General features: G+C 38.9%; 1 protein-coding gene across 1 annotated transcript in view; it reads left to right on the top strand.

Annotated features, from left to right (window-relative positions):
- Positions 1-15,392, top strand: part of SAMD3 (sterile alpha motif domain containing 3) — a 36,575-nt gene that overhangs the window by 12,924 nt on the left and 8,259 nt on the right. Inside the window, exons 5-6 of the mRNA XM_053938608.1 lie at positions 297-381; positions 7,417-7,566. Coding sequence (XP_053794583.1) covers positions 297-381; positions 7,417-7,566 — 235 coding nt within the window. The remainder of the gene's footprint in view (positions 1-296; positions 382-7,416; positions 7,567-15,392) is intronic.

Raw genomic sequence — 15,392 nt, forward strand, 5'->3', positions numbered from 1 at the left:
CCATTAAATTTATTTGGGGGCATTACCTGTTTTCTGCAGACATAAATTTTCAAATGGATGTAAAGCTGTTCTCGAATATATTTGCTTAAATAAAAGAGGCTAAGGGCCTGACACCTTCTGAAATGAATAGAAAGATTTTGTGCAAGCCTTTAAGCTGTGCCCTTTGTTACTTGGAAGGCAATTGATTGTCTAAGAAATAGTCAGAAATAATTTAATCTAGATTAGTATAGACTCCAGTGTTTAATACTGTCTAGAAAACCAAGTATTTCTTTTCTATCTCCATCTTGTTTGCACAGGTATCCGAACAGTCAGCAATATAACATTGTTGTCAATGCTCTGCTCCAGGCATACCCATTCCTTGATGAAGATGGGAATGGCTTTGTAAGTATTTTGGGCTTTCCCCACATAATTAATCACAAGAAAATAATCTAGTTCAGAGGAAATCAATATCAATTTCTTATATGCTGGCTCTATTCAGACTGCACACACTTGGCTGTGTTTGGCAAATCACATTTTTATTTCATTATGTCAATTAAAGATTAATGTAGGTATAGCTGTACCTCAAAGCTACCATGAGATCATGCAGACCTGTCTGTAGATGAAATCCCTGGTTGCTTGTTGGGTATATTTTCTTTCTGGGCTAATTTCTGCCCAGGGATAAAATGAAATTTGATTGGTTTTTTCTATTTTTAAAAATGAAGAAGCCAGCTCTTTAGGAAATTGCCTGTATGAGGACTAACATGTGACCGATGCTCTTGCAATGTATTATGATTGTTTGTGCATTAGATATGAAACTACAACATGCAGTAATCCTAGTGCTTTAAGGAATCTAGGTCTAATTAAAAAAAAAAAACAAAAAAAAAACCAAAAACATTTAAAAACAAATTTTGGCATATCATTGGGGGAAATAGCAGAAAACAGTGGAAGGAGATGTTTTAAATTTGAACTATATTTTTTTCACTTGTGATCCAGAATATCTGTCTGTGGTCTTGGAGGACCGTGGTCACCTTTTCACTTCACATCATTGCTTTGTCATGTGATACTTTTATACCATCTTGTAAAAGCTTGTGAGCCTCAGTGGGGACTGTTAGCTTTAAACATACATAAATATATATCTCACATGCCTTTACTGTAGAAAGCAAAATAATTTTGGGAATAAAAAAAAAGTTGAGGCTTAATAAGGGTAACTATTCTAGTTGTCCCCTGAGCCCAGGCATTGTTGAAGGGAAGGGACTGAAGAAAACAAAAACATCTCAAAGAGAAGAGAGGAAGCAAAAGAACCAGAGAGAAACAGCCCGTCCTTATTTTTAATCAGGATACCTCTCTGAATACGCCAGTGGTGGTCCTCGGGCAGGGTCCTGACTAATGCTGTGGGTTCATCTGGCTCCCTCTATGATGAGGAGCTGGATTGATATTCAGCTTGTTCCGAAGAGAATTTTACAGCCTTTAAGTTTTAAAACTGTTTTTAAACAGAGATTCTTAAGCTAGGTTTTCAAAGGGCTTTAATTGCAGAAGGACCATAGGCTAAGTGCCACATGGATGGCAGAACTGGTGCTGGCAGATGTTACGTGACGGGGCAGAGATTTCAGAGTGGTTTTTCTTTATCTTTTGATCTTTCCCCCCATTCTTACTAGAAAGCATTCTGGCAATAACTGCAATAAATAAACAAGGAAGCTGGAATTAGCAGTTTGCAATATTGCTAGTCTACTGCTTTCTGATCCAGCCCCTCTCCATTGCCTATGTTGAGAGAGGAAAAACTGCACAAAAGGTGTATGCCTGCATTCTTAAGTTCAGAGGAGGGTGTGAGAATGAATTAGTATTTTTTATTTGGCCTACTGTTAGACATTCTGTTCTTCCTTCTTGATCATAAGCACTATAAATACATATTTTTCTTGATCTGAGACAGTTGTGTGTTACAACAGTAACAGCTTCAACCCTACAATATATGCAAAGCTACTTATCACAAGACTTGCAGTAAAATTGAATTCATATACCTTTAAGAAGCAAATGAACAGCAAAAAAAATTGACAACAAATATTCTTTTTTTTCCTTGAAAGGATCTTCAGCAATTAAAAAAAGCAAATTTTTTGTAGATTTTTCTTTTAAAATTCCTTCAGCTATTAAGGGACTATAATTGTTGCTTGCCGTTCCTGATAATAGTATTAAAATGAAAGATGTAAAATATTGATTACTGAGAGGTTTTGAATACATTTAAGTTGTTTATCTATAGTAATCAAACAGTTGCTATTATTACAGTTTTTAAAATAGTACATTGAAAACATTTAAGAAATCAATAAAATGCAGAGGAAAAGGGGACTGATAGGTAAATGTAGAAAAAGAAAGCTAGCATGAGAGTAGTATTTCAAGCAAAAATGCTAGTTACAATCTTTGTTAAATAGCATTTATATATAAACTTCTGTGGAGGCAGTTCATATAATGTGGTTTTGGTGTCAACATTGGGAAGGGAGGAATAGCACTCTAAGTTTGTATTTCTCTGTGGACTCCAAAGAGAGCCTCAGGTGGGCAGCTGTGCACAAATGTCAGTGTTTGATAGACAAACACCTCCTTTTTGTGTCTTGTAAGGCTGGAGAATGGGAGACACCAAACATGGCAATTAGCTGGGCTGGCCTCTGGGAATAATGGTTTCCAGCAGTGGTAGCGCAATAAAGTTATTTGGGACTATTTAGAGTACCAACAAGTCTGTTTTCAATTCTTGGACTTTTAATTTCTTTTCAAAGTTCCGTTTTCAATTCTTGGACTTTTAATTTCTTTTCAAAGTTGTTGGAAAAATAGCTTGTTGCATGCATTTTAAAAACCAAAAGGTCTAAGTGCAGTTTGGAGTACCAAGTTTTGCGTTTCCTCTGGTGTGCTGGAGCTCACTTCACCTATTGAGTATTATCTTTCTGCCATGTAAAGTGCTCTATACCACTGTATTGTTAATGACATTCATTTACTGCTTGTTATTTATTGCTGTGCTGTGTCTCAGTTCCTAGATTCATTTTAACTCTAAAGTTATGCTTAAAAGGAAGGCAGTTTTTCAGCCTCTGGGGTGGAGGAGCAGCCACAGCATTTGCTGGGCTCTGCAGAAGGCTGCAGTAGTTCTTAAAGAGATGTCCTGAGAAGGTCTGCCAGTGGTGGGTGTGATTTTAATTTTAACTCACAAGTCTTGCATTTTAAAGACCTTCACCAGAAATTGATGTGCTTTGCGTGCCAGAAGGGTGCAGCAAAAACTGTTCTGGGTTCCTCCCTGGCCGGTGTGCATGCCTGTGTGGCTGGGCAGGGGCAGACAGTTGGGCTTCTTGGGTAAGGAAAGGGAAACTCATCCCATGAGAGATCTTGGGATTCCGGAATTAACATTTTCATCTGGCCAAGAGCAGAAAATCAGAATGTAAAGAACTTGATGTTATTGATATGCATGGATGGAGGAACTTTGAACTGTAAATGTCAGCACTTCTATTGCAACATTTTTGCAGAAATTTAGTGAAATGAACAACTGGAAAAGGGAAAGATTTCTGGCAAACATAGAGGAACAACAACAAAAACCAAAATAAGAGCACCTAAATTACCACAGAATTTTCATGACAGGAAAAAAATTACGTGCAAAACTTGAAACATTCCAGTTGTTGTGGGGTTTGTTTCCAGATACTGGACTTTTTTTTCCCAAAATACTTACTTACACTTCCAAATTATTTTAAACAGATCATTTAAACAATGTGTATGTTATGTTTCACTATAGTCTAATATCTTCAATCTCATACTGTTGCAATTAGAGGTTATTAAAAGTTTGTGGTTTCAAGATTTATTAGTAGATTATTCACATTTCTGTTTTCTCGGTTAAAAATTTTTCCATTTAATTTTACAGTATGAAAAAAATATATGCTTCTGTGCCATCAGTCCCTTTTCAAAGAATATCCAATATAGTCAGGACAATGATTATGACCCTAAATAAATTCACTTACAAATAAAGTAATGAATAAGCCACTTATGTACTATGAATTTTAAAATAATGTTATTTATGAGGTCAGTCTAGAAGCAGTGATTAAGAATTTTCTAAAATTCTAAATAATGATTTAGAAAAAAACTTTCTACTAATAGTAAAACTCATTTAAGAAGTGGGGTACCTGGAATGAAATTAATTCCAAGATTAACTTTTGGTAAGAGTGCTTTAAAGTGACTACATAAGGAAGTTTTCCCATTGTATTTCCTTCTACTTACAGAACAATGCTATCCTAAACTAACATATGACATTAAAAAAAAGTCTTCATTTAATCATGGAATAGTTTATTAGATTTGTAATGTGTATTGTAACCAGTACAGCATTTGTAAGTTACAGACAAATAGCTTATATAGAAAAAGTGAAGGTCATAAACACAGCAGTCAAAAGCAAATTGGCATGACACTGTTTCTTGACAACTTGCAAGATGTTCTATCTATCTGTGCTTATCCATTTTACAAGGCTTAAACCCAGCAATTTGGAAAGAATAATTTCCCTCATTCCATTTCATTTCAGCCAACCTTTTGAAAATCATATGGTTCCAAGAAAACATGATATGAGGAAGGGAGAGAGAAGGCTCTCTGCTCCACACCACTTGCCTTTTTGGGTAGGCTTTGCATAAGCAACTCCCTTCAGCTCATGGCTGTGGAGTGGTGCCTGTGAAACCCAGGATGCTGATGTTGAGATGCCTGATTTATGTAACTGCTGTGCACAAAGTGATTATTTGCTAGTAAATTACTGATCTTAATCTGCATGTAATCCTTTCCCTACTATGTCAGATAGACACAGCCTAATCCTCCTACTCCTTTACCAGGAAGGTAAACCTTCCCAGGGTGGTATTTGGGGGAAGCTGGGCAGAGCAGGAAAATTATAAGAAAATAAAGTTGTTGGTTCAAAAATGGTAACAAAAGCATCCTTTTTAGAGCATGCATTACCCACAAGGGAAACCATATAAATGTATGTGCCTGCAGTCTCATTCTGGAAATAGGTATGTGAGAGGGAACTTGCCTAAGTTTGTGACAATCCTATTATAGAAATAGATTTAATTAAAATTCTTCATTTATTGGGGGGACTGGAGAATGAAACAGTTGAAAAATTTTAACTTTGTGGGATATTTAAAGCCTTGTATGGGTTGTCAGCATATTCCTTCATAAAGAATAAGCAAAAACATCTTCTAGGCAAATAAAGATTTTTCAAAAGAAAGAAACTGTGTGAAGCTCAACTATAGGGATGCTTAAATTGTCAGCTGCTAACATATTCTGGGATGATCATGTTTTAAAATATTATAACATCTGTTAAACGCTTCAAAGAAGCATTAAACTAAGGTTTTTGTTTGCTTTTCTTAGCAGCCTTAAAATAACAAGCTAGGCATAAATTTTGCTAAGCATATGATGATGAGGTATTTGCATAAAGATGTGTAAGGCCAGGACTATAAATGTATTTAGGGACCTTTGGTTCAGGTGAGCAACAAGTGGGATTTTCAAGGCATGTAGTCACCTTACTGCTTCTGAAAATGGTGCTGAGGTGTAATACCCATCTTGAGGCAGTGACTATGCCTTGTGAGAAGACTGGATGAGCAGTTGTACTCTATTTTTAGTCACTATCTTTAGGTTGGTGGTGATGTGACTTCTGTTCTGGCAGAACCCTAAGCCTGAAGTTTGCATACTAGGAATGCAGATGGGTTTGCTTTCTTTCCAGTTCTTGGGTGTTGAAATGCGACTGGATGTGAAAAGATACTTTGGTAAGGGCACGTAGGAGGGTGGCAGAGAGTGTCTCCCTAAGAAGGGCACTCCTGCCCTGGTAGGCCCAGGGCTGCTCAAGAAGAGCTGAAGTAGAGATCACAGGGATTGTAGTCTCATAGCTCTTCCATTCTAATCTTTCACCATTAATGGAGGTCTTGCTTTTAGGATGGAGGGGCCTGTAGGTCAGCTAGAACCTAGGGAGTGGGAACAATAAGCTCAGCAGGAGAAATGCAAGGTCACTTGCATTCACCACCTTCACCACTGTCTCTTAAGAACCCTCCTGTGAGTGAGAAAGTCAGGCATGTCAGACTCACTGCAAAGAGAGATACTGTACTACTTAGTCTGCTTCTACTGAAATCTGGTTTACACCAAGTTAACCTTTCAAATCATGTGACCTTGACTATAAATGACACCATTTTGTTAAGAAATTTAGGGTAATCATTCTTCTGTTTATATTGTGTTTTAGCATGTCAGTGGGTACAGGCTTGACTATAGTATTAAGTGAGCATAATATTGGAGTAATTTTAGAAAATGAAGTAACAGATATTTGAATCTCTCCACATCCTTTCATTTGCAGTCACTTTTCTGACTGATTTTTTCCCTCTGACTCTTGAATACTCCCCAGTAACTGGAATATGCAAGAGATTTTGAGGAATGACAAAACTGTTCAAAACTGCAGGTTGTGCCTGCAGATACGTTGAACAGCCTTTGCTTAGAAATTGCTTCCCAGGGTCAATGGCATGGCTAGCTCCTGCCATGGGACATCCAGCTTTGGGCCACACGCAAATGGCCATTGGTCCTTAAGGATGCATGAGGAAGTTGCTGTCCATACAACTTTCAGCAGTGACTTTTCAATAACTGAGTAAAGAAATACACGAAGGTGACAGAAGCACTGGGGCCATGTAAGCTCTGCTTTTGGCTGCCAAGGAGTGATGAATGGCTGCATTAAACAGGACCTGCATCTGCTTGCAATGCAGAAATGCCTTTAAGTTGCACTTTACATACCTTGAGGTGTCTTAAAAATGCTAGGACCTACTTAAACGATTCTCTTAATTCAGCAGTTTTGAGTTCAGTTGAAAAATACCCTTGATCCTGTATAACTGTAGGCTCCCAGGAAAAGGTAGTACCACCCTTGTCTTTCCCACTCCCTTCTGTTAGACACAAAAATCATACAACTGTGCAACCAGTCAGACACTGCCAGAGGTAAAGGAAAAATAATACACTAAACTAAAAAAAACCCCAAAACAAGTCACTAACCCCCTCCCCCCACCCAAACCCCACAGCACAGTTTCTGTGGCATCTGTGAGCTGATCTGCTTCATTATGTAGTTTCACAACCCAATGTCATGAATGGAGCATAATGTAAGAGTTGAGGCATGGACAACAGTGCAGTTTATCTGGTAGCCTAGGATGGATTTCTATCCCTTAGATTCAATTACTGTTATCCTCAGCAAGCCACAGCAGTGCCATTAGCCCAGCTGATGGGTGCTGTAGAGCCATCTACTACAGGTGCTTTTGTTTCCTTCAATCCTGAAGCCAACAGTGGTGCTGCCCTATGAGCCTTTTTCTGCTTATGGCAAACACTTTTTTTTCGAGTTAGTTAAAAAACCTGACCTCCTTTAGGCTGGGGCAAATTCTTGACAGATATTTGTAATGACAGCTATTTTTTCCCCCCATGCAGTTGCTGTGGAAACGGGCCCTTAAAGATCGTTTCAAATACGTGCGGAGACCTATTGAAGATGATGAGCAAGTCCTGAGGAACAAATGCAAGTTTGGCCACAGGAGAGGACAGAGCAAAAAATCTTCTTTTGCTGAAAATACTCTTGATGATGTCCAGGGGCAGGTAGAGGTAAGATTTTTGGTGCTTGACTGAGTTCAGTCTTTCAGCTCCTCTGTTGACAATAAGGCCACCAGCCAGTAAAGGGGAGAAATGATCTCATCCCATTTAAACTCATTTTGTATAGAGCTTGTCATATTGTCAGACCCTTGACTTTTTTAGGTACCAACAACAGAGCAAACCTGATATTGGACACCTTGCACATTTATTGTCATTTAGACTTGTAAATTGGACAGAAAATACTGTCTGTTTTTCAAAATGCAGTATTTCTATTCTGCTTTTGATTATATATCTCCAATTAGAGTGAAAAACAATAGAGAATTATGTCTACTAGCTGAAGCCTCTGTACAAATAAGAATGCAAAGAGGTATTAGAGCTGGTAGCAAAAATCCTACTGTCACATTTGTTATATAAAATTTGTGTAGATGTGTGATGTACATAGAGACGTTTACAAATCTGTGCATGCAGTTGCTGTGTATTCCTTTAGTTGGAGAATTCAGAGCGTTATCACTGTCCAGTAAGTGTCTGAAGCATACTAATTAATTTATATACTTTCATAAATTCATTAAGGTTCCAGCTTTGCCAATGCTGCACACACCTCTTCGTGCTGCAATTAAAACATGGTAAAATTTAAACAGTTGTATAAATGTGATAAAGTAGATATGTAAGTAGATATTTATCTTGAGCTTATCAATGTTCATCCTGCTGTTTACCAGACCCTGTATTAGGGGAACAAGAGTGGTTTATTGGATGCATTTCTGCATGTATTGCCTTTGTGATTGATGGTAGCTTTAGTTTCCTATACAAAATGCAAACACACGTTTGGGTTGGTTTTTAGAAATTTCAGTAATTTCTGTTTATTCGCTTCAGATTAATATGTTCAGGAATAAACACACCCCTTCTTGCCAACTTTAGTTGAAGGGTTTGCAGCATGTGTGAAGTAAGAAACCTGTGACTTTGGTGCAAACAATAAACATTCTTGCATTCAGGAAAGAAGAAAGTATAAGCTCCTGGTTTTGTGTGCACGTTAAGAGTTAGCCATCCTTTATCTGCTAAAGCCTGGAAAGGGCACATGTGGGTCTTTTCTGTCTTATGAGCCTGTTGAGAAGGGCTTTATAGTGATCCTGTAGGGACTGCATGCTAAACTTCATTTATCTGTAGAGAGGGTGTAACTGCGCTGTGCTTCTGCAGTCCAGGAATCACCACTGTCTTTAATTGCATTGTCTGAGGCCATCACTGGTCATCCTTGTTTGCTTTTACAAAATAAAGACAAATATTGCATCTCCTCTAAAGGCCTAGACTTTTTTTGCTAGCCTGAATGTTGTAAGCAAATTAAGCGTTAAACTTAAGGGTGGTGAGAGTATGCTGAGTAACCCTAAACAACTTTCCTTTCTTTCTCTCATTTTCCCTGTATCCTGAACATATATATAAAAATGAAATACAAATATAAATGCAATAATCAACACTTGTGGGCCCTATTAAGGATTAAGAATGTATTCCATAATTTGGAGGGAAACATAACTTCCTTAGTTTTAAATGTGTTTCTACATTGAAAGCTGCAATGTCTGACTCTGAGATCCTAAATTATGTCACTACATATCTGCAAAATGGTACAAAATGTTTAATATTATTTTTAACAAAAGCAGTGGGGGTTTTCATTCTGTATACTTAGGAACACACATAAACACGCTTTCCTGTCCATCCTTGGCACTGATTATTCTATGAAAAATATAAACTCTTTGTGTCTTAGTCTCAAAAAAAAAAAAATTATCTAGAAGCCAATACCGTAGGTAAACTCAAATTATGTTCACATTGCCATTAGCCAGATCTCCTTGTCTTGATCCCTTTTCCAAGACTGGAAGAATGAATCAGCCTTGTGTGAACTAAAAGCCAGCACATCAAAATTAGTTGAGGTAAAATGGGTGAAAATGAATTCCAGGTTAAGGAGACCTTTGGAGACTAGTTAGTGAAGGATTCTTAGTCCCTTTGGGCCACCACACTCTCCTTTAGCTAGGCAGAATAGGACATTTAGAGCATTAAAGGTCAAAGCCGACTGGCAGAGCCATGCAGATGAGAGAGCACATCTGTTCCAAACAGATGACCTACTTACAAGTCTCACAGCTGACTTCTATATCGAGCTTTAGTTTCTGAGCAGTCATAAGCTGTCACTCTGTCATATGTGCTTTGTGTCTGTATAGTCTTGGATTGTTAATGGCGCTAAAGTGATAAAAAGATTGTTTACTGATAGGAAATGTCTCAGTGTTATACCTGGCATTTCTTTTTATATGAGAAGAGTAATACAGTTATTACTACTAATAAAACCCTTAACCAATCTTTTTACTTCTTCATGTGAAAATCCAGCTACTTGCCAGGACAAGCTTCCTGTGATGTTTTTGAGCCAGATAATGTCTGCTCCTTGGACTGCCCAAGCCCCTTTACCTTCCAACCAGGCATTCTTCCTTCAAAAGCAGCTCGAGCATACTCGGCAGGACACTGCTTCCAGGTGCAGCATCTGTCTTTATGCTCCAGTTTCTTTAAAACATCTGCTGATGTATTCCTCGTTACAGAGCATTATATTCAAACAAGATTGAAGAATAGCTGCTCTTTTTCTAGTGAGTAGCGTCGCATGAAAAGTCTTGAGGAAGTGCAGGGCAGTAGGATGATGGTAAGCAAGCACATAAACCCAAGCTAGAGGTGTCTGTCACTAAAGGAGATTTTTATTTAAATTATGCTCCTTACAACTATCCGTCACGTTGCACCACCAGCGAAAGAAGCTTGGACTGTGCCTGGCAGACATTAATTTGAGCCTCTGCGTCTGAGGGATATTTAAGAGTTTTATCAGGAAAGCCTCCATAAACAACAAATTTTATGGCTATGGTGTGAGAATCCTCAGTCATTTTCCACAGTCAGGCAAATATCTCAGAGCTGCAGTAATCCAGGGAACAGTGTTTTGTAATGATAATGACCTTCATCTGCTGCAAATGGAAGGTACTTTCCATGACAGGGGTGATCACACTGTTAGAATACATAAGAAAAGCAAGCCAGTCTCCCCTCTGCAGCAAGGGTGGGATTACTGCTAAACCAGCCATTCGGTGGCTTGTTCTGACTGCTCTCCTTATTGTGTTTTTAGCATCAAACCCCCTTCCTCTGCCCTAAGGACTTGTTTGATTTATGATCCTTCAGGCTGTGAGGGAAACCACCTCCTGCCAGTTGTAATAGGAAGGGCCCTAGACTTGGGGGAGCCAGAAGAAACGGAAAGATAAGACCATCCTAGTCCTTGGCCAAAGCATTGTCAGAAGGCAAAAGGTGATGGAGAAGGAAATGGGGTTAGAGCTGATGATTGGCTTGCATACCTTGAGAGCTTATGGCTCAACCACTATTTTGGTTTTCACAGGGGTAGTGACCAAAGGGCAAATTTTCCCTTTCAGAACTTTCAGTTTGGAAATCTTGCCAGTCTCAAGCGGTGCTTTTCATGGAATGTGTGACTTCACAATCAATTCAGTTAGCTGAATACAGAAATTAAAAAGCCCACAGATATCCTGCATGGCTCAACCTGCCAATTCAGAAAGGTGTGTGTTTCCCATAGGTCCAGTATCATATTCTGCGACTCCCAGAGGCTTCTGGGATACCCTTATGATATCTCAAAAGCCACTAAATAGCTATATCTATGGAGCTGGATTAAGCTCCTTCAATCCATCCCAGACATTAAATAAGAAAATATCTCAGCAAAGGGACTACCTAAAGGTATCTTAAGCTTCCTGAACTGTAAGGGAATATAGCAGGCTAGAAGACTGCTACTAATTCTTGATCTTAAACAAAAATGGAGAGAGAGTACAGTCACTTTTCTAAAGCCTCTGATTTCTTACATCCTCTGACAGTCTGTTTGTGAGGTCATCAGGGTTTCTCTGAAGCTGTTACACAAATAATTTGGAGTTAGGTGTGAAAAGGAAAAATAGGATCTGACAAGATGTCAGCTAAGATAGCAGTAGATGTTTGCAGATAAATTGGAGTATTTGCCACACCCAGCAGAGCTGGGAATAACAAAATGAAAACAACTTATAAAAGGGGCACCATCACACCATCTTCTTTCTGTGACAATGGGATAAAGAAATGCTTTGATGAGAAGTGATAGGATTCTGCAGAAACTTTAACTCACAAAGTTGGACATCTATTGATATTCCTGTACAGGGAAGATAAGCAGGAATTTTGAAACTGGTGAATGTGTAAATTCTGTGCCAAGAGGACTAAATGAAAAGCAGAGAAGATCCCTGGCCCAGGAGGAGCACCATTTGTGCTTGCTTTGGTGGTATCATGCGGTACAAGAATGGTGAAATTTATCCTGTTGGTTTTATCTGGAAATTGTCCTTTCTGATTAAAGGAGGAATCAGGACTGAGTGAAGTCTACCCTGGGAGATGGAGTCTCTTATCTCAGATTAGGTAAATTAGGCAAGGTAGACATTTCCTAGGGATATGCCTTTCTTTGCAGTGATAACTAACATCATGTTTGTTAACGGTCTTATGCCACTGCAGGAGTCAGAAACTTTAAACAAAATTTCAACGGCTCTAGAAAGAATAGGATTTGGAAAATGATGGCTGGAGAAAAAGGGAGGAATAAGAAAAATAAGGCAACAGCAAGGGAAAAAGAGAGCTAAATGTCTGTAAAGTTCTCAGAGGATGAACAGCTTGTGTGTGAGATGCAGAAATTCTCTTGACTCAATCTTATGGCATTATTGGCAGGTACAACGTTAGGTACCATCTATACTGAGAATGCCATGCACAAATGAAACAGGAGTGATAGCACCTTTCCCTCTAAGATTAATGGTCTTCAAATTAAGCATTTGAATGTTTGCACAGCCGGAATGTGAGCATGCATATATAAATGATCATTCAATGGCTGCACCAAACTGTTGTAATGTGATTTTTCCACTAAAACTTTGATGTGCATACATTAAACTTTGAGCATGTAGTGTTGCTTAGTTAATATTTTAAAATGCTTTTAAGTCAAAGCAAAAGCTTTAAATGCAAATCCCCATCATACATCTTGCACATCTTGCACTTCACCTTCTTATTTGTGTCAGCCAGTGTCTTTGTCATTCGGCGAGTTAAATTGTCAAGCACAGGTTGTCCCTTGGTAGAGGAAAACAGATTTCTGTCATTCTGCTTATGCAGCTTACTAAATCAGAAAGCAGTTGTTGTGGTCAGAGATAGACTGACTTAGGTGACTTGAAAGTTTTTGGTTAGCACTGGCACATAAATCTAGCTCTGAAGTTGTCTGCCTGGCTCAAAAGAGCAGTTATGTGTAATTAAAGCAAAGCCTGCCTTAATTAAACACCTCACTGGAGTACAAGTCAGTGTGGATCCTGCTGATGGTTACACGCTCATTTTGCTTGAAAGCAGCTTGTCCATGCTGTTTCACCTGTCTTTTGTGTGCAGTGTTTGGATATGAGAAGTGAGGCGTGGTTTTAATGTCTTCTCAATTCTCTCCCACTCATCCCACAGGATGAGAAGATGGGCCTTGAGCAGTGCCCAGTTTACAGCCTGCCTTCCTAGATTAATGCTTGTTCCAGATCAGTCTCCAGTGTTTGGGGTTTTTGTTTTGAGCAGACCATCACTTTCTAATAATTGTTCTTGAGTGTTTTGATCGCTCCTCCTGATATAAAACGGTCTGATGTTCATCATAGTAAATGCCATTCCAATGATCCTGATTGTCACCACAGAAAAAAGGACTGCCCCTTACAACAGTGGTAGCAAAAAACTGTTCTATACACTGTGCTTTTATGATGCCTTGTGTCTGTATGTGTTTCAAAATAGCAAGACCCACTTTTCAGTATTCAAATATCAAGACAGAGATTATGCTTGCTTAAGTAACTGTGAAAGCTTGTTTCTCACCCCGAAGAAGTTATAAAAGCCAATTAATGGAAAAGATTATTCCAAACAAGAGTTCTAACTACTGTCAGGCTTTCTTGTGTAAGTACCTTGAGTGTTGATGCTAACTAATGCAGGTAGACCCAGCGATCAAGAAGTGTTAGCAGCATCAATGCTCTTAGCAATAACATGACTTGGAATATACATTGGTATCTAGCAAGGAAAATTCGAAATGTGTTTTTCAAAGGAAATATTATTAACAGCTGCTCTATTGACAAAAGCAATAATAATGAAAGAGGGAGGCTGTACCAACAATACTACACATCAGCATCCCAGTCCTAATGTATGTGTTAAAGGACTTCCCATTCCGTGTTGACGCCACTGACCTGTCTGCATAGCACCACTGTTCCAGGAGATGGTTCTCATTACCATCACATGTTTTTCACATTGCTTTCCAGCAAGCAGATTAGACTCCATCCAAAGGAGTTGCCTCAATGGAGTATTCCCAGAGCATCCCAGTTGAGGAACCTGGATCGCTGGTTGGCAGTGAGCAGACTGACAGCATGCAGTAGTCATGTGTCCTCATATACACCTCTTTAACTCCTCTGCTCCTATTTGAATTCACTCTCTCAAACTGAGGAGCCAGTAGGTCCTGTTGGCATTCTTCAAAAAAGAGATCTCTATTTGACCTTAGCAACAATCAGGCTGCATTTACCATTCAGGAATTGGTCTAAACCCATGTAAAGAGCAATGAGTTGTCTGCTGTACACACCAGAGGCACTTTCATCACTCTGATTAGGCAGTCATGTTTGGTGTTAACATTCATGTCCTTTACGATTTATGATGCTAGCTTTCAACAGTAACTGAAAGCTTAGACCTTGGAGATCACATCATGCATAAGAATTGCTCCCTCCCTCCTCACAAACTGATGTAGCAGTTTCACTGCCTTGGCTGTGACACTGTTTCATAAAAGTACCCTGCTAACTGGGGTTTTTTTACAAGATGATGCTAATACAATCTTGGATCTTGGGAAGAATCAAGATCCATCAAAAGGACATTTAGGAATCGGGCCTTTATTTAGAAATCTGCCTCCAATCAAATGACTATCCTCTTGCTTCAGGAGATGGGAGGAATTAGGAATTTGGAGTCTAGTAGTTTTTTGTTTGTATGTATTTTGCTTTAATGTGAGCATCTTAACACAATCTGCTTGTATATGGTTCCAAGTAGAACAGTGAATAGCAGGTGGGGAGTCACAGTCAAAAGGCATCTGGAGTGTACGTAAAGAGCCTTACAACCTGTGTGCCTCCCAGACTTGGGAGTCTTCAGTCACAGATACCTGAGATGCCAAGAAGTCAAGAGCGTTTGCGGGCATGGGAACTAAGGGATGGGCTCTCTACTGCTGTCACCCTTTGAGTGTGAATCCAACAGAATGAGTAGGAGCCTTGGCAGGACCATCCGGCAGGCTAGGGTTAGGTTACTCTGACAGGTACTGGGTATCCTCTGCTTACCTCATTAACTTCCTTTCCTTTTGCCTTTTTTTTCTGTTCTGCTGCCCTTTTCATAAGCTTGCGATGATAAGGCAGCTTCTTATTTAAAGACACTGAGATAGATTTTTGTTTGTTCCAGAATTTTTTTTTAATCAAAATGTTTTTGTTTAAAAAGAAAGGAAACCCTTTACATTATAAACTGAGCATGTACATTGCTAAACAAGACAAAGTTCTGTATACAAAAATAATGAAATATCACCAATTAACATTCTTATTGTTGCAACTAAAATGGATCTTACTGGTGACACAACTGAAAATCTGGCCAGAGGGGTTGGATGACCTCAAGAAGTAAAGACTCCTCATTTAATGAGGCTATTTTTTTTTAGTTCTGTCTGGTATACGTGCTGAACTGTTAGCTGTGGCTTCTTCAGATACTGAGATAAGACATCCCAGCTTTGGTCTAGATAG

The sequence above is a fragment of the Vidua chalybeata genome, chromosome 3 (assembly GCF_026979565.1).
Source record: "Vidua chalybeata isolate OUT-0048 chromosome 3, bVidCha1 merged haplotype, whole genome shotgun sequence".
Taxonomy (NCBI): Eukaryota; Metazoa; Chordata; class Aves; order Passeriformes; family Viduidae; genus Vidua; species Vidua chalybeata.